The 25416-nt window shown below is 44.4% G+C and overlaps 2 protein-coding genes across 4 annotated transcripts in view; both read right to left on the reverse strand.

The window, feature by feature from the left end:
* The window catches only part of CD46 (CD46 molecule), a 24493-nt gene extending 13916 nt beyond the window's left edge, over positions 1–10577 (reverse strand). Inside the window, exons 1-11 of one of the 3 annotated variants that reach the window (XM_072844660.1) lie at positions 10344–10575; positions 8978–9169; positions 8677–8773; positions 7884–7969; positions 7255–7461; positions 6277–6456; positions 5085–5276; positions 4273–4464; positions 3924–3950; positions 3153–3219; positions 1204–1309 (exon numbers count right to left, since the gene is read on the reverse strand). In XM_072844660.1, coding sequence (XP_072700761.1) covers positions 1219–1309; positions 3153–3219; positions 3924–3950; positions 4273–4464; positions 5085–5276; positions 6277–6456; positions 7255–7461; positions 7884–7969; positions 8677–8773; positions 8978–9169; positions 10344–10443 — 1431 coding nt within the window. In that variant the 5' untranslated portion in view covers positions 10444–10575 and the 3' untranslated portion in view covers positions 1204–1218. Of the gene's footprint in view, positions 1–1203; positions 1310–3152; positions 3220–3923; positions 3951–4272; positions 4465–5084; positions 5277–6276; positions 6457–7254; positions 7462–7883; positions 7970–8676; positions 8774–8977; positions 9170–10343 lie in introns of all 3 variants that reach the window. The other 2 variants (XR_012039531.1, XM_072844661.1) reach the window with 2 other exon arrangements.
* Positions 10578–11589: 1012 nt separating this feature from the next.
* Positions 11590–25416, reverse strand: part of CR1 (complement C3b/C4b receptor 1 (Knops blood group)) — a 36638-nt gene continuing 22811 nt past the window's right edge. Inside the window, 25 exon segments of the mRNA XM_072845026.1 lie at positions 11590–12023; positions 12733–12817; positions 13090–13165; positions 13330–13359; positions 13592–13771; positions 15342–15524; positions 15828–16010; positions 16918–17100; positions 17267–17314; positions 17730–17909; positions 18658–18743; positions 19306–19402; positions 20078–20260; positions 20528–20710; positions 20878–21060; positions 21211–21393; positions 21587–21769; positions 22164–22358; positions 22589–22680; positions 23388–23455; positions 23457–23488; positions 23664–23855; positions 24464–24646; positions 24814–24996; positions 25147–25329. Of these exon segments, the coding sequence (XP_072701127.1) occupies positions 12736–12817; positions 13090–13165; positions 13330–13359; positions 13592–13771; positions 15342–15524; positions 15828–16010; positions 16918–17100; positions 17267–17314; positions 17730–17909; positions 18658–18743; positions 19306–19402; positions 20078–20260; positions 20528–20710; positions 20878–21060; positions 21211–21393; positions 21587–21769; positions 22164–22358; positions 22589–22680; positions 23388–23455; positions 23457–23488; positions 23664–23855; positions 24464–24646; positions 24814–24996; positions 25147–25329 (3371 nt within the window). The 3' untranslated portion in view covers positions 11590–12023; positions 12733–12735.

The raw sequence follows: 25416 nt of genomic DNA on the forward strand, positions 1-25416 counted from the left end.
AGCCTGACTAACCCAGAAAACTAATCTTATCTCAATTAGAAACATCTTACTTCAAAGGTAAAGATTATATTCCTTAATTCACACATTATTTTGGAAGAAACTCCAAGCTTAATTTTCATATATGCCATCTCAAACTTATCAAAAATACTGAAAAGTCTCTTGTTCTTTAAAAGTAAATTAAATCAAGACTATGCATTTGAAAAGACCTTTGCATTAAGTTGGAATAACAGACATAACGTTTCAACCATTACCTTCTCAGAATTTGCGCAATGGAGGAAAGCGACAAATGAAGATACTAGTTAACAGAAGTACTTGTAGTGCAAACTAAGTGTTAAGGTAGTAATGACAAAATACTGACAAAGAACAATCAAACTAAGCTGTCCTGTCTTAAATGTTCTGTTGTAACAAGGTTTGAAGAGTCAGGTTTTTGAAAGAGCTAATTTGACCCTACACAAGTGCAGGAGCAATTGTAACAATCATCAAATGCATCTGACTACTGGACTAAGCACTAGTTTAAAATACAGGAGAGAAAATCAGTTCCAAACAAGCAACTAGATTTTGACCCTTTTTAGGGCTACAGAACTCTGAATTTGAAAAAGAAACCACCTTTTTATAAAAAGGTTTAAAAAGACAACCTTGTTTCCACCTTCATTTATTTTATTTTTCTTCTAGAAAGCTGAAAATGCAGATGAATCAGTAATTCTGAGACACGTGTAATCTGGTTTTCTCTGAAGGGATGCACACTACGTTTATAATTCTAGTGTCCGTGTAATGTAGCAAAGGTGGTTTCCACCTCCAACATTCTTCAAATTATAGGGAATTATACTATTAGCTAACAAAAGTAACACACCACTGGAATCCATTTCACACTACCGAAACAGGTGCAAACATTCTACTGAGTATGTATGTAGTTTCTATCTCACAGAAAAATATGTTACTCATTCCTTAAAGACAACCCAAAACTAAGATATGTGATATGCAATCACTGGCAGCTATCATTTATGACACTGAATAATAATTCTTTATGTAATATATCCTACTCTCCCAAAATGAATGAATGGCTATTATAGTCTTTCCTACAGGAAACTGAGGTTCACAGCTAGCTAGATTCCACACTTCTGAAATTCTAAGTAAACCACCATAAAAAAAAAAAAGACACTTAAGCTTCATTGCAAAAGTCCAAATTAAGTGGAAAGTGTATACCTTTTTAAGATTCAATTAATTCACTTGTGCAGTTTCTTCCATCTCAGCTGGTACATTAGTTTTTAAAATACATGTTTCCTTGCAACTCTCATCAACTGCATAGGAGCTGAACAGCAGAAGGGGAAAAAGGTCTAATTGAATTTCCTATTAAACTGGCAGATTAAACACACAAGAAAGAGAGGGCAAGAAAAGATTTTTGCTGTAATTTGAAGACTACAACCCAGCAAGTATGAGGTACTGGAAGCACAACAGTTCACAAAGGCTCAGCTACATCAGAAACCCAGAAAACTAAATAAGGAGATCTAGGCCTTAATAAGAGGAGATTAGATCAGGGTTTTCAGACAAGAAAGAGGTTTAAATAGTCAGATGTTCACAGAGAAGAAGCTTAAGGAAAGCACTGCACGCAGTAAGACTTTTCATGTTGTAAAGTTTTCAGGAATATACCATTCTTTAATTTTTGATGATGTTGCTTTAGATCCCTCCTCCTTTCTACACCCTGAGAAGTCTCTCCACAGATGAAGGCAGAAAGTGCTGCCCTAATACTATTAACTCCCACGTACTCTTATTTGGACCGCCCAGATTGCAGATTATCCAAGTCATGGATGAAAAGGAATTGCTCAAAAGCACTGAATTAGTTAGCATCACACAGGTACACAGCCACGCGGCTTACAGGGCCACTCTGGCCCTTGTAATGATACTGTACTGCCTATATGGAAGATACCAAGGCTAAAACCTCACTGGATATAAGCTAGCTTCAGGGTTCTCCCAAGTAGTACTGTGTGTACTTCATTACAAATATGAACCGCAGGAATAATTCCTCTGGTTTACTTTATTTATAGCGTCCCTTCCTTTGCTTCACATACCTCAGATAAATTCCAACAGGTTTTGTGAAAAGGTAAGTCAGTTTTGATGAGATGCTTATAATAACATTCCATGTGTACCACCTAACTCGCTCTGAATTTTCAGTATTTTGCAAGTTACAAACTACTTCTCCAACTAAACAGGATTTTTTCAAGAAGATAAAATAAGACATCACTGCCAGAAGCAATGCACAAAGAGGCATTTAAATCTCCTGCCACCCCTCCACGAAAAAGCGTACATAACAATCAGTTGTTTTGAAGATAAAGTTCAAAAGGTCCTACATGTCTCATTAAAAACAGAAGAATGCCACTACTTATGCATCTAATATTTTACGGTCGATTTTGCAAGTCTTTAACATAGGGACACCAATCATTACTGCTGCAGGAGAAAAAACTGAAGTGGATCCACACATTAAACATTTTAGTAGCAACACTATTTGCTTTTTCTAACAGCATAGGAGCACTGGTTTAGGTCAGGGTCCCCCCCCCCCCCATTTTCCTTGTAACTAAGCCCATATTATTTTATTCAAGGTGTTTCTGGTCCAAAACACAGTGGTTCTCCAGTTACTCTTCACTACCATTGGTACATCTCATGTAGAAGAGAGGAAGCTCCTTAGTTCACCTCCAAGGCCTCCAGTCCACGTAAACCACTCTGGCTCTTAAAGCCTGTGAGACCTAGCAATGCCAGAGGGTATCCAAGCAATAACATAACGCAAGCCCACACAAACCAATGCTACCGCTGGTTTTAAGAGGTAAACTTGCATGTTTTAGAGCAGATGCAAACAGTACTTTCCTTGGCAAGTGTACCTATGCCAAATACAAGCTCAAGAACAGGGTTCTTCCTTCCTTGAAATTAGTGCAAGTGTTAATTAGCAGCTTATTTGAATAGCAGATAAAAAGTCAAATATATTGTTAGGCACTTTAGCTTCCCATCAGCTGCTGTGATAAGCTCACATATAATCATCAGGCATTTGAAAAAGAAAGGACAGATAAAGCTCAAGAAACTTAACACATGCGTTAGCACTGCTTTTGTTCAGTCATTTAGAAATCTGCAATAATAACAATTAAAAAAAAAGTAGGCTTACTCACCCATTTTGTGAAAAGAATTTCTTATAGACCCAGAAGGCTGCCAGGAACACCACAACTGCCACAGCCACTTTAGGAAGAATTAAAAAAAGCCTTAGAGTGATAATCTCTAGCTCACAAAAAAGCTTCAAAAATTTTTAGTAGAAATAGCACTGTCTTCATCCACAGTACTACACCACCCCACCCCCACCCCCCCCAACCCCTTAAAATTTGCATGGCTTATTTCACAAACATGTATTTGATGCTTTACTCAAGACTCTTCAAGATAGTTCAGCTCAAGAACAGTGACCACCAAGACAGCAAAACCCCACCAGCTCAGTAACATTAAAACAGATGTGTCAACATCCTAGCATTACTTTTTACAACAAGTTTGTAACAAAGTGGTAGGCTTACAAGAGTGGATAACAAATGCAAAGACAGAAGATGGACTAAGCATTTTTGTTCACTGGCATAGTTATTTATTCATGCTTCCAGTAAACCCAAGCTCTGAAGAGTTTATGAAAGTGACTAAGTTGGGGAAGAATGCCTTTGAAATCTGATGCCTCACATACATGAAAACAATACACATTTTACATGAAATCAATCTACAATTGCTAAGTAATCTTAACTTTTCTTGAACTATGCAGCTTTGGGAGTAGACAAGCATTTTTAAAATAACCAAAACTCCAAAATCATGTTATATTACTGCAGGCACAGCTGATGACCAGAATATCAATTCCACATCAAAAAGTACAATCCACATCATATCTTGTTCAGGTTTTGTAACATACTTACCACAGATGATGGCCGTAATATACGCACCTAAAAACAGAGTGAATCAGTATCACAAGAGGAACACATGTGCTTCTTATTTGAACATTATAAAAATATTCACAAAGTTATTTCAAATAGATAAAGCACTTCTGTCAACACAATCCTTGCAGCAGGACAGTTTATATCATAAAAGTTACTTAAAATATTCCTATTTTTAAAATGGATTTTACCAAAACCTATTTTTCTTATATCAAAATAAAGAAGTTTGCATTAAATTATTTCTCCTGAATACAAAAGAATGTCCCCAAGAATTAAAGTTTCTGTTACATGTATTTTCATTCCAGTGGAAATTCCTGCAGTTCATACTTACTTAACTGGCAAGTTGGTATTCCAGGAACCCATTGGTTTTCTCCAATATACTGAATACGAGCTTCACCACGTAACGTGTAGCCTGCATAACATTCAACTATAATAAAATCCCCGACAGAATATGAAGGTTTTTGTCCATCAATTACTCTACCATATTTTATGTCTGGAGTGAAACCAGAACTTTGAGGCCCACCTGGAAAGAGAGCGGAGGGGGAAGAAAAGGAAATAAAGTCCAAGAACAGAGCTGGTACATGAAGCAGATTCAAGAAATTGCCATCAAAAAGTCCCTACATTTGTGTAAATATCAGAAGCCCAGTCAGTCCTCAAGACATTTTCTATGCAAAGGCTTCTTGCTTCCCAGAGGCTGCAGATACTTCTGCTGATGGACACGCTTCAGACACATTAACAGAAATACATGTCTCAGCTTCATTAGGACAAACAGTTGCATCAAAGTAATGACAACCTCTGTTATTTATAGCAAGTGATCACATGGTGCAAAGTGAGGCAAGAATAAAGTCTGCCATCATCAAAGGAAGAATCTTCAGAAAACACTCCCAGAACAGACCTTTCACACTGGCTTTTGAACTTTACCAGTTTCCATAAACAAAGCTAATACTGAACAAGGACTCCAACTCTGCCAAAAACTTCCCTCAGTTGCTGAAACTGCACCCCATGACACTCACAACCCTACTAACATAATCTGTTGGTGCCCTGCTGACAGACCTCTGACTTTCAGGGTCTGCACATTACTATGTCAGACATTTGGAACCTGTCGCTCTGCCCTTGATTTTACCAATTACGAGTGTTACTCACATGCACAGTTTTGTGAAGAACTCCATGTACCCCCTCCTTGACAAGTCACCGTCATCTCTTCAGTGCCATCAGGAAAAGTACAGGAAGGAATGCACTTTATCTGAACAGACTCTCCTCTGTTATATACAGATTTCGCTGGAATCACTGCTCCTCCATGTGTGATCTCTGGGGCACCACATCCACCTTCAGTAACTAACATATGAATTTAAAAGTAAGTTTAGAGACAATAAACTTTAAATATTTCATAATTCCTCCACAAAGTCACTCCACAAATATACATTGCCTTTGTATGAGAAAAATAGATCAGCATATCTGAATAGTTTAACTTTACCACAATTTTAAGTACAAATGTTTCCCTTAGGAGACTTAAAAGAAACATCACTGTAGGTATTCATTAAGGTAGTATGATCTTACGATATGGTAGCTAAGAAATTCATATTTGTTGGTGAATTATTTTTGTAAGCTCTAGAATCACTTCCAGGTGCCTCCTCAGACTCATTCATTATGGAACACCCAAACATACTCTTTGCAGAAGTGGCTCTCATTCTTGGGAGCTCATGATTAGAGTACGCATGTAAAAAATTATCTTGCTGTACTCTACAACAACATTCCCTCTCCCTCTAGCACAAAGAGGAAGGAGAAAGTTTACAGGAAGACCTCTGCAATGTCCCCAGCCCTGCAAATTAGTCCTGACTTAATAACTTGCCTGGTCAAAATCTAACAACATACTACACACCATACAAGAGGCCTGGAAAGTAAGAGTTGAAGAGCTGCATAAGAGAACACAGACACGCAATGATTTTGATTACTCTGAAGGACACTATAGGTTTCCTCATTGTGCATGCTCCTAGTTCTTTCTATCAGAATTCAGAAACACATCTTTTCTCCTGTATTTACACATGAAATCACTAGAACAAACATCATGATGCTATTACGATGCAGTAGCATTGCAGTATGACCATGCCACAACTTCCATACGCTTGTCTGTAACTCAACTCACTCTCATCCAAAAACTCTTTGAACTTAAAGAGTCACTTGAACACCTAAAATGGTTGCCCACAGACGAGGCTCGATGCCAACTTCTTTAGTTTCCGATTTCCAACTACAGTGTTATGATTTTAAATTTTAGCGAAGACAGACTTACAACATTCTGAACACACAAGAGAAGCTGGATTCTTATTTAAAGGCTTACTTTTTTCACAAGTTGGTTTTGGAGACCAGGTGCTTTCTTCTCCACAGGTAATTACCTCTGATCCTCTCATGACATAGCCTGGATCACACTCAAACATGACTGAGTCCTTATAGCTATAGGAAGGTCCAAAGCCAGATATTTTTTTTGCATTTGCAACTCTCGGGTTTTCACATTTGACCACTGAAACAGGTAAAAGAAAAACAGCTCTGAAACATTTGTTAACAGTACCTTTGCAACAGACACAGCATCCTTTTACTACTTGTAAGTTTCCTTATCTAATTCCTCAATTTGTTTTGGAGGGACTTTTTAAAAAGGTTATTCTCTTGAAGGTGAAGACGGTCCTTGTTTTAAACTATTGAGTGTAACGGTACACAGTCAAAGAAGAAATTGTAATAATTGATATAATCGCTTTCCACTTCTGAGAGACATACTCCTGTACAGTGGCAGACTTTTAGAAAATGAAGTGATATTGATTAGGGTTCAAATTACAACATGCAAGCATCTGGTATTTCTCCCTACGTCTACAAAGCAAGACTTTGTACTTGCTGGGCTGTGCATTTATTTCTGCACTTGCATAGCAGCTGTGTTTAGAAAAAGACTTCTTCCTTACCTTTTTACTATTCATAATCTACCTTCCACATTCTTGCTCTTTACACCATTTTTCTTCAGCTACCCAGGCTTTACGGTCTCTCAGTTCCTTCACTTTGTCCTTGTCACTTCTACCAACAGCATGCTCATACATATATTTTTAAAGTTTTTACTTAAATTTTAGTTATATTCTGTGTCATAATCAATATCCATAATGCAGTTGATCTGATCTCCACTGGAACTATACCAAATTTAATACCAGAGGATCTGTTTCTTCTTTTCTATAGGGAAGCCCATTCCCACCCCCCCTTCCAAAAAAGGGACAGATGTTGATGTTTTAGAGTCACATAGGCTATGATAATAAAGAAGTATATTAAAAATCCCAACAACCTCTACATTGTGGAGGTGATGCACTCCAAACTCCGTTTGAGTGTGCATCGTATGTGCAGAAAATAGTTTCTGGGCCAATCAGCGAGAAGGGATCCGCGCCTTTTGGTACATCATCACATGTATAGGTTACTGTTGTTTGATAAACATAGCTAGCTGCTTCAGTGTAGCGTCCGTTGGCTATGGTTGGAGGTGGTTCACAAGGAATTTCTAGAAATAAATCACACAAATTAGTCGACAGAATTTTGCTGTTACCTTGTTCACCTCGGAAATAGCGAGCCTTGATTTTCAAGTGATTTCATTTAAAATCTGACACACAGCTATTTCTAAGACAAACTACAGTTATAACTGAGAGTTACCGATGGTCGTTTATTATAGGGAGTCTCAATTTCAAGAAGAGGTTGACTTTAACTAATATGAGCTAATTACCACAATAACTATTTGGTAATAACTAACTGGTATTTTTCAGTAGTCATTCCTCGGGCACATCCCAAGTAGTTCCAAAAAAATAAAAATAAAAATCAGTCCTATTTTACCATCATTTCTTATACTGGAAAGTTTATGGCACAGCTGTTTTTAAATGAACTACCATCATCTGAATATAAACTTAAACACAGTACTAATTTACTTACCTTCACAGAAAGGAAGATCTCTATTCCAGTCAACACCTTTATTCTTAATTACACAGGAAATTTCAGCAGTTCCACGTAATCTGAATCTAGACAGGTAAAAATTTTTAAAGAGGTGAAATTTAAGAAATCGCTCATTTCTCCAACAAGCACCTAGAAACTTTGTTTATATAATTCTGTTCTGTGATTACGGGGACATAACATACCAAGTTTTTGTTGTAATCAGAACGGCATCTTAAATTTTTTTTTTTAATTTTGCTAACAGTCTCAAATTTGAAAACAAAAGAGAAGCAAATGAGACACCCCTAAAGGAACTGACAGAAGTTTCGCCATTTTAAGATGTGTACCCTCTAATACTAATGCCCTAAAGTTATAACAAAATAAGCTGTTAAAAGGAAAGGGAGGAAAAAACCTTGCAAGAGGTTAGTGCTTTTAACTTAATTTGCTATACGCAGACAAGCGGGCCATGATTCAATATAATAATGAAGGGTGATGAATATATATATTTATTCCCTCTGCCACAAGAGCATTAAGAGAAGTCATTAGAGGTAACACTCTAGTTTTCACTCTGCAGAATCTCACTAAAAACTTAAGCCTTGGTTGATGCAAACAGCATGTAAAACCAGGGAATCAAATCAAATTTAACTGTAATTTCATCTGCTCCAGGTAGAATCCAGGAGACATTTCAAGTCAGAACTAGAATATAACCTGCATAAGAAAATTTGGGTTTGGTTCAAATCTGGTCTAAACAGAAAAAAAAAGAAAAAGGATTCATTAACTTCACCAAAATACTTACCCTCTTTCACAAGAAAAAGTAACTTTTGAACCAAATGTAAGATCTGTCACATTAATAAAACCATGTTGTAACTCTCCTGGATGTTTACATTTTCTCTCTAGGGGGAGTGGAAAAGAAAAGAAAAAAAATGATCTACATCTCTGTAGTTATACACAAAGACTAAATCTTTAGATAATCTTACTGTTGTTAGCATTTTCCAAGCTTCGTTTAAAATATTACAGAATACTAATTCTCACTTGAAAAACAACTAAAATTGTTAAATATCAAAGGGAAAAAGCAAAAGAGCTCACGTACACATTACCTGAACAGAACTGCTCTACGGGTGACCACTGTAAGTCTTCACCACATGTACGAGTTAATGATTTTCCAGGGATTATCATATACCCCGGCCGGCAGATGTATGACACCACGGTTCCAACAGGAAAGCTGTCCATTGCGCTGAATTCCTGTTTGAGCTCTGCATATTGCAGCCTATCTGGAGGCATACACGTGCCTGTCAGAGTAAGAAGAAGGAAAAAGCAACACACAATCCTGTTAACAAGAAGAGATACAAGTTGAGGCATAATGGCATAGAATCCAGGCTAATTCAGTAGGTTTTAAGGACTCATTGGTAAATCAAAGAGGTGACATTCTTAAGAGCCAGAGCTATCTGTATGTTTAACTAGGTTTCAATTTTTTAATTTTATATATATATATATATAATTTAATTTATATTGTAATTGCATCCAGTGTCCAACTTTACACTAGTACAGGTTACTTATTAATTTGTTTTCTCAAGTTCTTCTTTAGCATTCTACCCAGACAATGCATTTCCTTCCAATTCATATTTTTTGTCCGTTTGCCTTATTCTTGTAGTTAAATACATGACTTAATCCACCGTACACCCATCTGCAGTAAAATGCCTATTTAGCTTGCTGCAGGAAAAACAAACCAACCAACCATGCTCACATAGTTAACTTCCTTTCCTAAGGCAAAAGGCCAGGCAGATCCTAAAGGGGAGTTTAAAACCAGCTACACAATCCAACAGAGACCTACAGACCCAGAGACATTTTGAGGTGCGGCTAATGCTGAAGACGTAAAACTCCTCCGTGCTAGAGGACTCCGAAAAACACATTCAAGTCCTTGCAACCCAGACACAAATGTCAGATCTGCCCAGTCTTTGCAAGACTTACACACGACAGACCATCACCTCTTTGACAATACCTATTAATTTCCTTTCTAATCTATTTATATTATGGTTTAGAGATTACCAAGCCGTAAAGGAAATTTAAACCTCAAACTCAGGGTCAGAGCCAGCAGCCATTAGCACCAAAGCCAGCACGCCCGTTTTTGCAACACAAGCTTTCTTTCACCTTTTCGCCCCAAACCCCGCCGAAGCCGCCCGGAAAGCTCGCTGTTTCCGTCACCGCCTAAACCCGTTTCCTTCTCCCTCCCCACCGCCTCCCCGAGCGGCCGAGCAGGCCCCAGGAGGCCCCCACCCCCACCCCAGCAGCACCCTCGGGGCCAGGGGAGGGGAGGACGAGCTCTCTCCCCCCTCCCAGTTGCTCTCCGGGCCGGGAGGCCCCGGGGGCTCGGCGCGGCCCCCTCAGCTCGGCCCCCCCCGGCCGCTCCCCCGCCATGGCGGGCCGGAGGAGGGGGGGGGCGGGGAGCGAGCGCCCGTTCCTCACCCTGAGCCCACGTTCCACCGAGCCAGAACAGCACCAACACCAGGGCCAGGGCCAGTAGGATTCCGGGACCGCGGGCGGGCGGGCGGCACGACGGCCCCATAACGGCGGCGGCCCCAGCAGCAGTAACCGCTCACGCGTCCCTCACGCAGGCGACAGAAGAGACGCAGCGCGCGGCTGGGGCGCATGCGCACTGCACCGCCCGCCGCTTCCCTCAGCGGCGGCCAGCGCCATGGCGGGGCCTTTCCACCGCTCCGGAAGGGCGGGGCAGCGGCCGGCGCGTACCGTTACGGGGCGGCGACGGGTTCCCGCCTCCCCCTCAACCGCTGTCCTGAGCCGGGGCTTGGGGAACCGGATGTCGGGAGAGGCCCTGGCCTGGGGAGAGGTCCCCGGCCTGATGAGACCGGGCCCTTTCCTGGGCAGGGTCGCTCAGAGAGCCGCCCACGTCTCCGGCAAAGAGGAAGAGCTTCAAAGCGTGTTTAGTTGCGCAGCTCCTGCGCTTTGAACGCCAGCGAAGGCTAATTACCTGGAGTACCGCGTCCAGCTCTGGAGCCCTCAGCACAAGAAGGACATGGAGCTGTTGGAGCGGGTCCAGAGGAGGCCACGAAAATGAGCCGCGGGCTGGAGCCCCTCTCCTATGAGGACAGGCTGAGAGTTGGGGTTCTTCAGCCTGGAGAAGAGAAGGCTGCGGGGAGACCTTCTAGCAGCCTGCCAGGACTTAAAGGGGGCCTATAGGAAAGACGGGGACAGACTTTTTAGCAAGGCCTGTTGTGACAGGACAAGGAGCAATGGTTTTAAACCAAGGGAAGGCAGATTTAGACTGGATTTAAGAAAGAAATTTTTTACAATGAGGGTGGTGAGGCACTGGAACAGGTTGCCCAGAGAGGTAGTGGAGGCCTCATCCCTGGAAACATTCAAGGTGAGGTTGGACGGGGCTCTGAGCACCCTGATCTAGTTAAAGATGTCCCTGCTCTTGCAGGGGGGTTGGACTAGATGACCTGTAAAGGTCCTTTCCAGTCCAAAGCATTCTATGATTCTAATTAAAAATAAAGGCACCGGTGTGCCAGCCCAGGATGAACAGCCCTCTGCAGGGCTGCTTCTCCTTTGCAAGACAAACTGCGTGTGTTGCAGAGCAGTATTAAAAAAAACCCAAACAAAACAAGACTTAAAACTCTAGATGGACACAAAAGGAGAGACAAAACCTAAAGCAATTATTGTCCCATGTTCAGCTTTTATTAGGTTAAGCATTCATAGAGGAACACTGCAAATAAGCATTCCTGGAAGAAAATACAGAGCAGCATCTACCGTCACTGCAGATGTGAATACAGTTGCTATTAAGAGAATCTTTGATTTAACAAATTGTGACTTTCACAAATGCACAGGAATGCTTTCGTGGGTCTTGCTTGTCACAGGGTTCACAAATAGAGAAATGTTCTTCATCAGAGGGCAGCAGGACACGGAAGTCCCTCTGAAACAGCATTGTACTGTGTGCGGGTTGAACTTTGTTAGATCCTTATGGTAATTAATGGGAGCAGAAGGAGCATTAAGTGATTCTACGGTAAAGTGCCTTTTTTGCCACAGAATTTCAATCTCAACATGAGCAATGCTTCCAAGCAACCTGCAGTCACTCTCTGTACAGAGAACGAGGCCCGTGCCTGGTTAGCGGCAGCATGGATGCCCAGCCTAGGAAAAAGATGACATGCTGGTGTTAAAATTAGACTTTTCCTGTTTTCACACTGATGCCTAGAGATTACATTGTAACTCAGGGAGGGAGGAGAGAATTTCTGGGAAATGTGTTGTTTCAAATGGGGAATTATGTCAAACTAGCCTTAAAAATATAAAAGAACTAATGTTTACAGGTGCCATTTTGTAGTCAAAGCTGATTATGTTCAGAGTGCTGCTAACAGTGAAAATTCATTGTTATCTGCAATAGGTTCAGCATAGAAGGTAGATTCACCTGTAAGTAGAAATGGCATTGCAATAAGTGTAAAAGCAAGCAAAAAAACCCCAAAGGCCCAGTTCAGTGTCCTTTTCTTATGCTAGTGCTGTTAAGGTAGTTTTTTTAGAGAGCAAGCTCTCTAAGATTATGGGTAATCCTTACAAACAAAAGCAAGTTTATGTCAGAAGCAAGGCATAGCCTGAAAGTCTGGCCCATGAATGTCATCTATTCAGATTATGGAAAAGGAAACACACACACTGAGGGTGATGTCAGAAAGAAAAATAGGATGTTTAAAAAACACAGTATGTTTAAAACAATCTCTTTTATTCAGCAAAAGAAAGCATCTTACCAGAAGACTGAGGGGAAAGTGTTTTCTACTTGAATGACTGTATTAGAACAACTCAAGTTTGCAGCTATAACTGATATTTTATGCTAAGGAATATAAATCCATACCTTCTATGGAAGACACGAACGTTTCTGTTCAGTTATCTGGTTCAGAGGGGTTTGGTAACTGTAGTTTTCATATGTATGATAATAGCTAAGTGAAAAAGGAGAAAACAGTGAACTGTATTGGTTTGTAAAAGAACACTCAGGTTGGTTTCCTCTTAGGAAGAGAGCCTTGAAATAAAACACCATAACCACACCATCGATTCCAAGTTGCTGTGCCTTGTACAGTTTGCAAGTGTGAGCTGAAGATACAAAATTACGGGACCCAGGCACACTCAGGGAAATATTTCAAGCGTATAAAGTATATAAAACTTGGGACTTGGCAACAAAGGACATGAATGAACATCCGGAAGACTGCCTTACCCTTCCTTCTGCTTAGAAATAATTTTCCAGACAATGCCTGCCGCCAGGAGAAGCAGGACTCCTGCAGCTGCGACTCCTGAGAGAGAAGAGTGCGTATTATTCTCACTGTATCTTTTAAAGCATATCAGCACAAAAGACGTAACGAGGCACATCTTCAAAGTAAGCAGAGGGAAATGGTGCCACTGAGGCCACTGCATAAAGTTAAAGATCTGGCCACAAAAATGTCTCTGAGCTGCTTACCTAGGCCTACTGAACCAGACTTGTGAGATGCTGAAGGGAAGAGAAAAAGAAAAATCAGCAAACTATTCTAACAAAATACAGTGTTTCTCAACTGTAGTTAATCACTTTATCAATAAAGCTTTTACTGCTAAGGCCTATAATACAGGATTTCTTAAAACCCACACCATTATATACCTTTTTTTTCATACAGAAAGACATTTGCATGTTTAAAATGTATTTGCATGTTTCTGTTTGAGCTTTGCTTCATTTACGTTTCACTCACTCAGTTTACAGGCTGGTACAGGAGGGTCCCAGCTGAAGTCCTCTTGGCACTGAATCTGACTGATGCCTTCCAATGTGTAACCATCATCGCATTCTAGAGTGATGTTTGTCCCAGAGCGGTAAGTATTTCCTTTTATGGCTTTCTTAACACCTTGAACTTCTGGGAATACACACCTAATCTCTGAAATTAGAAGTAACAAAAAAAGGACGTTTAATGAGAAGGAATATAAAATACAAGAAATACAACTGTGGGTTATTTAAGACATTGTTTTTGAATTCTTTCTGAATGTAACCAGGAATTAATTCTTATTCCACAGGGTAATTCCTTTCTTTGTGGCCACAGAAGAGGGTAGGTGTCTCACTCCCGCATGTGAGTATCTGTACAGATCAGCTGCTCCACACTGATACTGCACGTGGAAAGTCATGTGTAGTAGGGTTACCTTGGGAGAAGCCTGCCAGAGAAAGAGATTTTTCTGATCCTGGGCTGCCAAAACATTTGGAGAAGAAAGGTGTAGCAGGGAAGAATTCTGTAGGACCTTTAGAGCCAACTGCCTATAGCCCACTTCTAGTCTGTAGAAGTCCCTTGCCCTTAAAAGATGTCACCAGCCATATTATTTATCAATAATTAATAGCACTGGTTTCAATGAAGAGAGTTAGTTGCTTCAATTTAAGTGTCTAGTCACCTTTAACAGTCCAAGCGCAAGAATTCTGGAGGAGAAGGTTCTCCATGGAGACCAAGGGGGTAATGTCAACATGCAACTTCTAACCTTTGTTTCATGTCTTTTTTTTAATATTTATTTTTACTTTCACACATAATAGTTACTAAGGACACTTCACAAGAATATGGAATGGCAGGGAGAATTTTTCTGCGAGACTGCTTCCTTTAAAGAGCCTCTGACTTGGTACGTTATTTCCTCTCAATGTTACCCAAGCGCGTTTCAACTCTTGAGTCACTGAGGTGGACGCAGCTCCACCAAGGAAGCACCCTGTGTGGGTCATGAATTTATTCCGGTGAATGTCCATTTTTCCATGCAGGAACACCCACAGTAGGAATCTTGTGACATTAATGAAACTGCCTTTAGTCAAGTTTGCCTGATGACTGACCTTCACAGTGAGCTACACAGAAGTGCCAAGTCACAGAGGCATTTTCCGAGAAGGGAATAGTCAGGCTCACACGTAATCTACAAATTGTCCATTAGAGACAAATTCTCTGATAGAATAATTTCCTTTGTTTCCTGTTAGTGATAACTGGGGAGTGACAGACACAAAAAGGGAAAGAAAGGGAAGGGAAAAAGTTTCTACTCTTCTACTAAAAGTAGAAAGCTTTTTATGGAGGAAAGTTGGTATACAACTTATTCGTAGCAACAAGAGCAGAGATGGAAAACATCCAAGAATGAAAATTGCCTTCCGGAATTGCCTCTATTGTACTCATATCCTTCTGGGTACTAGCATGAGGTTCCCATTCTTTACAACAATATCATACGGAGGTAAATTCATAATTAACAGATCAACACTGCCTAGCTATGTTATGAAAGTGGTTCCCAGGCAAAATAAGGGGACGGAATTCGGTGTTAGCTGCAGAAGATTTTACTGCTTAGATTTTGGCCCATGTATCTCTCTGAAGATTTAATTTTTTCCCTAAGTAAAACATGTATATCAGCATGGCTGCATGCTCAGCCCTCAGTTCATTTCTTGGAGATGTTTGCCACCATGAATTCCAAACAACATAAGCAAACCAAGCACAAACACACCTTTACACCAAGGAGGTGGCTGGCTCCAGGTTCCTGACACTGTGCAGTTGATGAAAGCATTCCCAACAAGTGAATAACCAGGATTACAACTGTAGGATACAGATGCTCCATAGGAAAAAGTGTCAGAGATGTTGCCTTTGAGGTACCCATTGGTGATGGTTGGAGGATGGAGACACTTCACAACTGGAAAGTCAGGGAGAGACAAATGACAGGATGGACATGAGGATCCTGACAGACTGCCAGAGTAGCTAAGGCACCGTACTTTTGCAGCCTTGGTTGTTCCCTTTTAGTTTCTTCACCTAGGCTAAATAACTGATTTTGTAACCCTGTAACTCCCTCAGGCTTTGGAAATGGGTATAAACTTGATCTTGTTCTTATCACTCATTCTGTAGTAGAGGACTCAGATTTAGTCCTTATACAAACCTTTCCCTAAGGCAGGTCATGTTAAGTGTCCGTCCTTCTTATCTCTCTGCAACAAAAACGCACCTTGACAGACCGGAGAAGGATGGCTCCAGGCTCCAGACTCTGTGCAATAAATGGATGCTGTCCCAATGAGAGAGAAGCCAGGCTCACAGATGTATCTTACAGATGTTCCAGGAGTGAAAAATGCTTTTGCCGGGCCACTGAGAGACCCGTGGGCAATATCTGCAGGCTTGGAACAGCGCAGCACTAAAAAGAGAGAAGTGCAGATCAAAACAGAGCTCATACAGGCAAGAGGGGAAACTTTTGAGCACCTGTGGATGGCTGTACGCTCACTCCCACAGCATTGAAACCAACACACAGAGCCAGCCCTGCCCAACCCTCTGCACTCACTTCACCCCAAATCATCTATAAAGCATATGACATCACACACATTTCTTCTTACACAAAAGAACATTGCCCAGCATCATCTTTCCTGGTATATCAGATAAAAAGAGTGATTAGTTCATATCTATAATGGGAATTCCATGCTTGTAAGACCATTTAATGACAACCTGCTGGAAAAGCTGGCCTAAACTAATTTTTAAGGTGTTCATACTGAGAAACTGAGGCACCAGATACTGCAGCACTAAGAATGGGAAAAATTAGGATAGATGGATCTTCGGATCTAAACACTAGACTCGGGATTCCTCTCGCCTCCTGAAGTGCAACACACTACCAAGAGCGATAAGGTCAGAAAAGATAGCCATCTAAGGACAGATAGCACATGCTTTCCTCTTTCACAGACGGGAGTGGAGGATCCCATGTGCCCCCAGGCTGGCACTGGGACTTGTGGAGGTCTTTTGGGACATTAGCAGTGTTGCATTCAACTGTAATCATGTCTTCAGGCCTACGGAGGGACTCCAATCTGATTGCTTTTCCATTCCCAGCTCTTGGGCTCACAGCCAACTGTGGGCAGCGAGGGTATAAAGAACTCTTTAGACTGTGAAACTTGTGTGGGATAGAGACCACAGAATCCACAGAGATCTCATTCTTTCTTTACTGGTGGAGTTTGTTGAAGCAACAGCTTGTTTCAGCAAGTCCTTAGCCAAATACCACTACATGTTTAACGCATTTAGAAAGTTGAGAAGATTCACTGGTAAGAGCACAAACATACCTTCGCACCGAGGAAGGGGATGGCTCCAGAATCCGTATGTTGTACAATGAACAGACTTATTCCCAATGAGGGAGAAGCCATGTTTGCAGCGGTAGTGCACAAGTGCTCCGACATCAAAAGTGTCTGAGAAATGACTGCTGTGTTCCCCATTAGCAATGCTTGGAGGAGGCAGACACTTCACTACTGAAAGAAGACAGGGAGAGGGTGAGAAGGTGACATTAAATTATAAAAAAAGTGTTAACAAGAGAGTAAAAAAGTGCAATTAACCCTCTTCACTGCAAAAAGCAGGACAGGTTGGGAGGAGGAGTTAGCGTTTAGTAAATCTTGCCTCTTCTTATAATAGACCTACCTGGCTTCGTTGTGATATCAGGATGGTGATAGTGTTCTGCCACTCCATCTAGATAAAGCATTAAGAGTTTAAAATACACATTTAGTTGAGCAAATGCAATGCACAAATTTACCTTCATTTTCCATCATCCTGCTGTTATATTTCCAGCAAAAATTTCACTCCTCTCTGATAGCATCCTGCGATGAAGCTACCAAATTTCTCACTCTCAGGAAATGAGGAGAACATGGATTATGGATTGCAACAGGCAGGGTGAGAAAAGTGCAAATCATGCTTATACTTACAGCATTACTAAAACCTGGCTTATCTCCTGTGTGAGAAGAGAGGCATAAATAAAAGGAACAATTTCTGGTTTCTCCTTAAGTAGTTGGAGCAAACAGGAAAAATAAAGCCAGCTTTGGCTTCAGTGAGTGGGCAGGAGCAGTCGGGGAGGAATCTGTAATGCTGACAGAGTGCTGACACTTACCCTGCTCACAGACTGGTACGGGTGGATTCCATGTTTTATCAGCTTGGCACTGGGCTGTGTGATGGCCTCGCAAGGTGAAACCTTTATGGCAGTTAAAGCTAACAGTATCTTTGTACGTGTAGTGATATTTAAGAACAGATACTCTCCCATTCTGGATCCGTGGGACTGGACATACCACCTCTGAAAAAGAAATTCATTATCTCAAGGAGGGAGCCATATGTACGCTGTAATTAATGCATATATAAAGTCCATCCTTAACGTGCCACTGCTCAGAGGAGTTTCACAGGTAGTACTTGGAGACTCACAGAAGAATAATTTCAAGAATTCAGGGCTTTTTAGTTCCTTTAGGTACCCTAGGTTTACCACATTATATATAAACATAATTTTGTGCCTATAAGCAGAATAATGCAAATACGTTCCAATAAATATATTAAATGGTGTAGAAATCCATAAGCGCGGTTAGTCATTCTCATGACTGATTTACTATATGAAGCTCATGCCTTCCAAAGCAGTTCCATCTGAAGGAAAGACTAATTGCAATGATCAACCCCTGCAAAACAGCCTCGTGGTTTGGATAACAGTACAGTATTTGGAAGATCCCAGATAAATTTTACTCAATATCCCACTCTTCTACTGCAAGACACATTTCTTCCTTAGTTTATTATTATGTTTGTGAAACAAAAGGGACAAATCCCTGCAGGCATCTCACAACTCTTCATTCTACATAACTCTGAAAGATCAAAAGCTAGCATCTGGAAGATTTTTAGAAGAAACCAAATAAGCAAACAAAACAAAACAATCCTAGAGGAATATTATGCTTAAAAAGTCTTATTCCTCAAGGCTCTATTTATTTTAAGAAAATGCGACTTTTTAATTTTAAGGACTTAATTTGGCAATTCTGGGCCAGATCTAGTGGTGACCTACTTACTCTGACAAATGGGAGGAACACCAGTCCATGCGACATCTCGCCCAAAAATCTCACATCGGCTATGAGACTGTCCAACCAGTCGGTGCCTGGAGTTACAGAGAGAGAAATATCAGTTGATACCAAGTCATTCAGCTTGGATTTTGCACTCCCACTCTGACACTACCGCCAGAGGTTTCCTTCTGCAGCCTCCCGTTTCTGGCTGGTCACCGAGGTGTTTCTGTTGGTTTGACACATGGGAATGAAGGACACCAAGTTCCTTCTTCCTAGATCCAAGAGGAACAGCAGTGATCCCAAATTACTCTGGGTTAGATTGGTCAGGTGCTACATCAGGACTCAGACACAAGTGATTTCCAAGCCGCTGGAGTCTCCTTGCAGCATGTGCTTGCTTGCACTCTCAGCTCCTGCTGGGTGGTCATCTGAGGAGGCAGACTGAAGCTGAAGTTTGCAAAGTAATCTCCCGAGCACCGGCAGGGAAAAACGAGAGACACATCTCCCTTTCCTGAGTAGGTAACTATGGCATAACTGGAACCAAAACACAAATTCTGGCTTGCTGTGGGAGAACGGCCTGTGCAGAGGAGTGGGCCTTTTCTGTAAGTTGCCCAACACCGAGTTCAGAAATGGAGCTAGCAAAGGCAGCGTGGGACTCACCCTTCTTCACATGTGTAGCTCACGGTTGACCCAAAAAGGAGATCTGTCAGAACAACTCTGCCATTCTTTGGTGTTTCTGGGTATTTACATTGCTTCCCTGGGAAAGAACAAGGCTGAGTTTAAACTCTTCTCTTGCAATTTTGTAATGCACTCTGAGAAGGTATCTTAAGGATCTGTCCACATTCAGACACCAATAAATACATGATTTTTAAAAGGCCAATAGCTGCCCAAACTATGTGACTAGTGAAGCCATGTATGAATAATTTTTAAAATAATTGCTTTAAGAAACCCACAAACATAGCTTAGACAATTTTCAACAACCAACACCAAACTGATTGAGCTATTCACTTTTACAGAACGCTAGCGCTTCAGACCACGTGTGGTTTTTGAGGCATGTCAGAGTTGGGGGTAGTCTGGGGTGTTTCATGTATCCCGGCTGGCAGCTGTATCGCACGGTGTCCCCAACAGGAAACTCCATCAGATTTTTGTATTCCTCAGTTAGCTCAGCAAAGGTTAAGTTTGGAGGTGCTCCACAGCCACCTATCAGGAAAGAAAACACAGGCAAAAATAGGGATATCAACTACACAAAGTTGTTTTAAAATGTATATTGAGTATGCATAGAAAAAAGTTTACAAGCAAAACTGACAACAAAGGACTGAAGGATTCAACATTTTGGGAAGAGTGAGGGAAAGGACGAATCCTACAGGCTTTCAAAGGCAGAAATTCCCAGACTAGCCATAACTCCAGCCATTATCTGGGAACCACTGTGTACCTGCACAGCGAGGAAGAGGGAGGCTCCAGTTCCCCGAGTCAGTACAGTAAATCGATGCATCTCCCAGGAGCCTGTAGCCAGGGTCACAGCTGTAATTTACAACCATCCCAGTAGTGAAAATGTCCAGTTCCTGGCTGTTGTGATTTCCTTTGTCAATATTTGGAGGTGAAGAACATTGCAGCACTAAAGAGAGAGGAAAAAACAAAATGAAAAAAGAGCATGGACAGGGTAACACGCAGGAAGGATGCATGCACAAAGCCACCAAAACGAACACAGCGTCCTGCACGTGCCGGAAGCACGCTCAGACCCACGGGTGTCATGGATGTGCACTCCCCCCCCCACGGCAATCTGCGGGTTGGCAGGGCTGCCTGCTCCAGGATCCACCGAGCACGGGACGGATGCTCAGCCAGGCTCGGGTGCACGGGGAGCCGCGGCAGCAGCCGGCCCCACCTGCGCAGCGTGGGTACGGGAGGCTCCAGTTCCCCGAGGCCGTGCACGAGACAGAGGGGTCTCCGAGGAGGGAGAAGCCGCGCTGGCAGCTGTAGGTCACGGACATGCCGCTGGTGAAGTTTGTCCCGAGCTCCGCGCTGTGCGTGGCGTGGGCGATGACGGGAGGTGGAGGACAAGGCACCGCTAACGGGGCAGGAGCAGAGAAGGGCGTTTTAGTGATTTTGCCCAATGTAGGAGCACATGTACCACAACAAAAGACTGTCACACCTGAGAGCACGACCTCAGGGCCCCTCCAGCACAAGGATGGCCCTGAGCCTCCTCTTTCTAAACCCCCATGTGCCCGTGCTCACCAGGCTCACAGGTGGGGACAGCAGGCACCCAGCGGCCATCGGGCTGGCACTTGGCTTCACGGCTGCCCCGCAGCACATAGCCCGGGCGGCACTGGAAGGTGACGTTGGCCCCGGGACGGTACACAGCGCTCCATCCCTCAGCCACATCTCCATTCTGGACGTCGGGGCTTGTGCAGGTGATCACTGGAAGTAAACGGCAGCAGAGCGTGGGCTGGGGAGGCGGCTGCCAGAGCTGGGGGTTGCCCCTTTGTTTTTGGAGGTCAAAATTCAGGGAAGGCCGAGCGATCACGATGGTCTCCCTTTTCACTGCGGGTAACAGCATTCACAGCTCACCTTCACACCGGGGGTAAGGGATGCTCCAGGTTCCATTGACCGTGCAGTACAGCGTTGCTTTCCCAATAAGAGAATAGCCGGGGTCACAGCTGTAATTTACAGACTTTCCAGGGATGAAGGCTTTCACATCCTTGCCATCGTGCTGGCCGTGATCAATCGCCGACGGGGAGGGACACAGCCGCCCTACAGGGAAGGAAATCTTCACTGAGAACAGGACGGGCTTTGGGGTTTTCTGTTTTGTTGTGCCGCTTAGCACTAGAGAACTGAGTCTCTCTAAGTACAAGTAGGTGGATTTTCACTTTTCTCCCCTTCTTTCCTCCCATAATCCCTTTGTATCCCTAGCAAATCCACACGTGAAAAAGGCAGGTGAATGCACCTTCACAGCGAGGGGCAGGGACGCTCCAAGCTCCAGAAGAAGTACAATTAAGCTGTGCCTCTCCAACAAGAACGTAGCCGGGATCGCAGGCGTAGCTGACGGACATGCCGCTGGCGAAAACTGCCGTGCCCTGGCCACTGTGCTTTCCGTTGGCAATGGCTGGAGGGTGAGAGCACTGCGACACTGGGGGAAGAGGGCAAAACCACTTTCATGTCAGTAGTGAGAAAAGGGAGGACTATGGAAAAATGAGTGAGTTGGTGCACAGGAGCATTGCAGCTGAGCTGCCAGCCTGCAAGAGACAGGGGTGTCTCGAACAGGTATCTCCTGGCTGCTGCTCCTTGCCAGAGTCCATCCAGATGCTTCAGCCCTCTGGACTACTTGGCACGTATTTCTGTGCCCTCATCCCCGGCGAGCGTCAAAGGGCTCTCGGCGAGTGTGGCAGGGGCGGTGCGGGCACTGACACGTCCCGGCTCCACATCCTCCCCGGCCACTGCTCCACAGCATGTCCCTGCGTGTGCCCTGCCCTGCCCACAGCCTGGCCGGCGGGGACGGACGCCCGTGCACCGCAGAGCCCTACCTCCGCACCGCGGCGGCGGCCCGCTCCACACGCCGTGCTCCCCGTTCTCCGTGGTGCAGAAGATGGAGGGCTCTCCGGCCAGCGGGTGGCCGGGATCGCAGGTGTAGATGACTACGTCCGCGTAGGAGAAGGTGTCCATCAAGTGCCCACTGTGTCTCCCGTGGGGGATGTCTGGTGGCGGATCGCAGACGATACCTGTGGGCGCGTACAAGGTGGCTTTTAGCACCAGCGCTGCAGCAGCACGCGGAGTCTGCAGGACACACTCGCTTCCCAGGAAGGGAACCGACGAGGATGAACCCGTCTCAGCGGTGATGCTCTCTGTCTTTGCCTTGGAAGACCTTTCCCAAGGAAAGCACCAATCTGAATCTCTTTGTGCTGCGTTTGGCTTCTCATCAGTCTGCTCAGCTCCTGCCCAGTGTACTTACTCTGGCAGACGGGAACATCACCGCTCCACCTCACTCGCGTCCCAGAGCTCGAAATCACGCAGTGCCGCTGGGACGCTCCAACCAGCCTGTGCCTGGGGTCAGACAAAGTCACTCTTGTCACTACAGGACTGTCTTTGGAGGTCGCATCTCCCACAGCAACCCAGTATTGCCTGAGTTGCCATCTAATACTGCCATTTTACAGCTGTGAGCCTTAGCTCACATGGGGACCTCCCCCCAGGTGCCCTCGCTCAGCCCAGGCAGTACATCCCTGGGGGGCTCAGGGCACTGCCAGGCCCTCTCCTCTTCCTTCTGTCCTCTAGAAAAGTCCACTTTAACGACTTCTGGTTTAAGCCAAACCTTCCAAAATAAAACCCCTTTTCCCCTCATATGCTCCGCACAAGCAGACTTCAGGCGGTCGTGCCCTCAGAATGGCACTTAAACATTTGTGAATAATTCGCTTTTCCCAATTTCTCTTGCCGTTTGGACTAGAAATTAGACTAGAAATAGACCCTTGCAAAGACCAGAATTGCTTTAGTGCCGAAGCTGTTTTAAAGCACCCACAGGATTCTGAGGTTTTCCCTGATCATTTGGATGATTTCTGTTTTCTCTCAGCACCTGAGAACTCCAGCTTCTCCTCCAGCATCGCCAAGGTTGTGCAGGCAACACTGGGGTGCTCTGAGCTCAGAGACACGAGCACTGGTCTCTTGGGGAAGACACGCGGTGCCTACGAGTTGCAGGGAGAGCAGCAGCATTGCTGGGTTCATCTCAGTGAGGCGAAGGAGCTTGAGCTGGGACTCACCCTTCATTGCAGGTGTAATTCACTGTTGACCCAAAGAAGAGATCTGTTGTAACGATAACTCTGCCGTTCCTCCGGTTCTCCTGGGTGATCACACTTTCTCCCTGGGCAGAAGAAGACCCGGGTTTAAGCTTCGGTAACTCAATGCCATGGGAAGAGGGTCACTAATTCTGGGAGCGTGCCCCAACCCCACGGAGGAGGGAACTGAAAGGGAGACATTACAAGGCTTGAGCCGTCACACTGCGATTTGAACAAACTAGAAGCATCTGCCAAACATACGTTTGCAAAACTCCTGGGCTTCAGACCACGTTTGATTTTCAAGACACGTAATAGTTGGTGGTATCTGTGGATGTTTTACATATCCAGGCCGACAAGTGTACTTCACAGTCTTCCCAACAGGAAACTCAGTCTGATTTTTAGACTCCTTGTTTAGCTCAGCAAACAATAACGTTGTTGGTGTCCCACAGCCAGCTGCCAAGAAGCAAAATACACATGAGAAATACCTGCTGGTTGCGAAACGCAGCTAAAGAGAAACAAGCGCCTTGGTAGGCACTGTTACAAACCCCAAGGTATTAAACTCTCTTCTCTGTATTCTGACATTTATCTGCATCAATTAACACTTACTTAGCATGTAAGGACACATGCACCCAATTTATATGTCCTTAAAGAAATGAAACAAAACAACCCCCTGCCCCCCCAAAAACCCCCAGTTTAGCCAGTTTGGCGTTTCCACGCTCTGCCCATCCTACACTGCAGCGCTGCCCCATACAGCGTGTGGTCTTTGGGTCACAGAGCGCAGGGATCTGCAATTGCAGAACTGAGAACAGCCAAGACTGTCTCCTTGCGGGAAACCATGGGCTTTAGCAAAGCCACCAGGTTATTCCCAGTGCCAGCAAAACGAACACAGCGTCCTGCACGTGCCGGAAGCACGCTCAGACCCACGGGTGTCATGGATGTGCACTCCCCCCCACGGCAATCTGCGGGTTGGCAGGGCTGCCTGCTCCAGGATCCACCGAGCACGGGACGGATGCTCAGCCAGGCTCGGGTGCACGGGGAGCCGCGGCAGCAGCCGGCCCCACCTGCGCAGCGTGGGTACGGGAGGCTCCAGTTCCCCGAGGCCGTGCACGAGACAGAGGGGTCTCCGAGGAGGGAGAAGCCGCGCTGGCAGCTGTAGGTCACGGACATGCCGCTGGTGAAGTTTGTCCCGAGCTCCGCGCTGTGCGTGGCGTGGGCGATGACGGGAGGTGGAGGACAAGGCACCGCTAACGGGGCAGGAGCAGAGAAGGGCGTTTTAGTGATTTTGCCCAATGTAGGAGCACATGTACCACAACAAAAGACTGTCACACCTGAGAGCACGACCTCAGGGCCCCTCCAGCACAAGGATGGCCCTGAGCCTCCTCTTTCTAAACCCCCATGTGCCCGTGCTCACCAGGCTCACAGGTGGGGACAGCAGGCACCCAGCGGCCATCGGGCTGGCACTTGGCTTCACGGCTGCCCCGCAGCACATAGCCCGGGCGGCACTGGAAGGTGACGTTGGCCCCGGGACGGTACACAGCGCTCCATCCCTCAGCCACATCTCCATTCTGGACGTCGGGGCTTGTGCAGGTGATCACTGGAAGTAAACGGCAGCAGAGCGTGGGCTGGGGAGGCGGCTGCCAGAGCTGGGGGTTGCCCCTTTGTTTTTGGAGGTCAAAATTCAGGGAAGGCCGAGCGATCACGATGGTCTCCCTTTTCACTGCGGGTAACAGCATTCACAGCTCACCTTCACACCGGGGGTAAGGGATGCTCCAGGTTCCATTGACCGTGCAGTACAGCGTTGCTTTCCCAATAAGAGAATAGCCGGGGTCACAGCTGTAATTTACAGACTTTCCAGGGATGAAGGCTTTCACATCCTTGCCATCGTGCTGGCCGTGATCAATCGCCGACGGGGAGGGACACAGCCGCCCTACAGGGAAGGAAATCTTCACTGAGAACAGGACGGGCTTTGGGGTTTTCTGTTTTGTTGTGCCGCTTAGCACTAGAGAACTGAGTC

This window comes from Ciconia boyciana, chromosome 23 (assembly GCF_034638445.1).
Source record: "Ciconia boyciana chromosome 23, ASM3463844v1, whole genome shotgun sequence".
Taxonomy (NCBI): Eukaryota; Metazoa; Chordata; class Aves; order Ciconiiformes; family Ciconiidae; genus Ciconia; species Ciconia boyciana.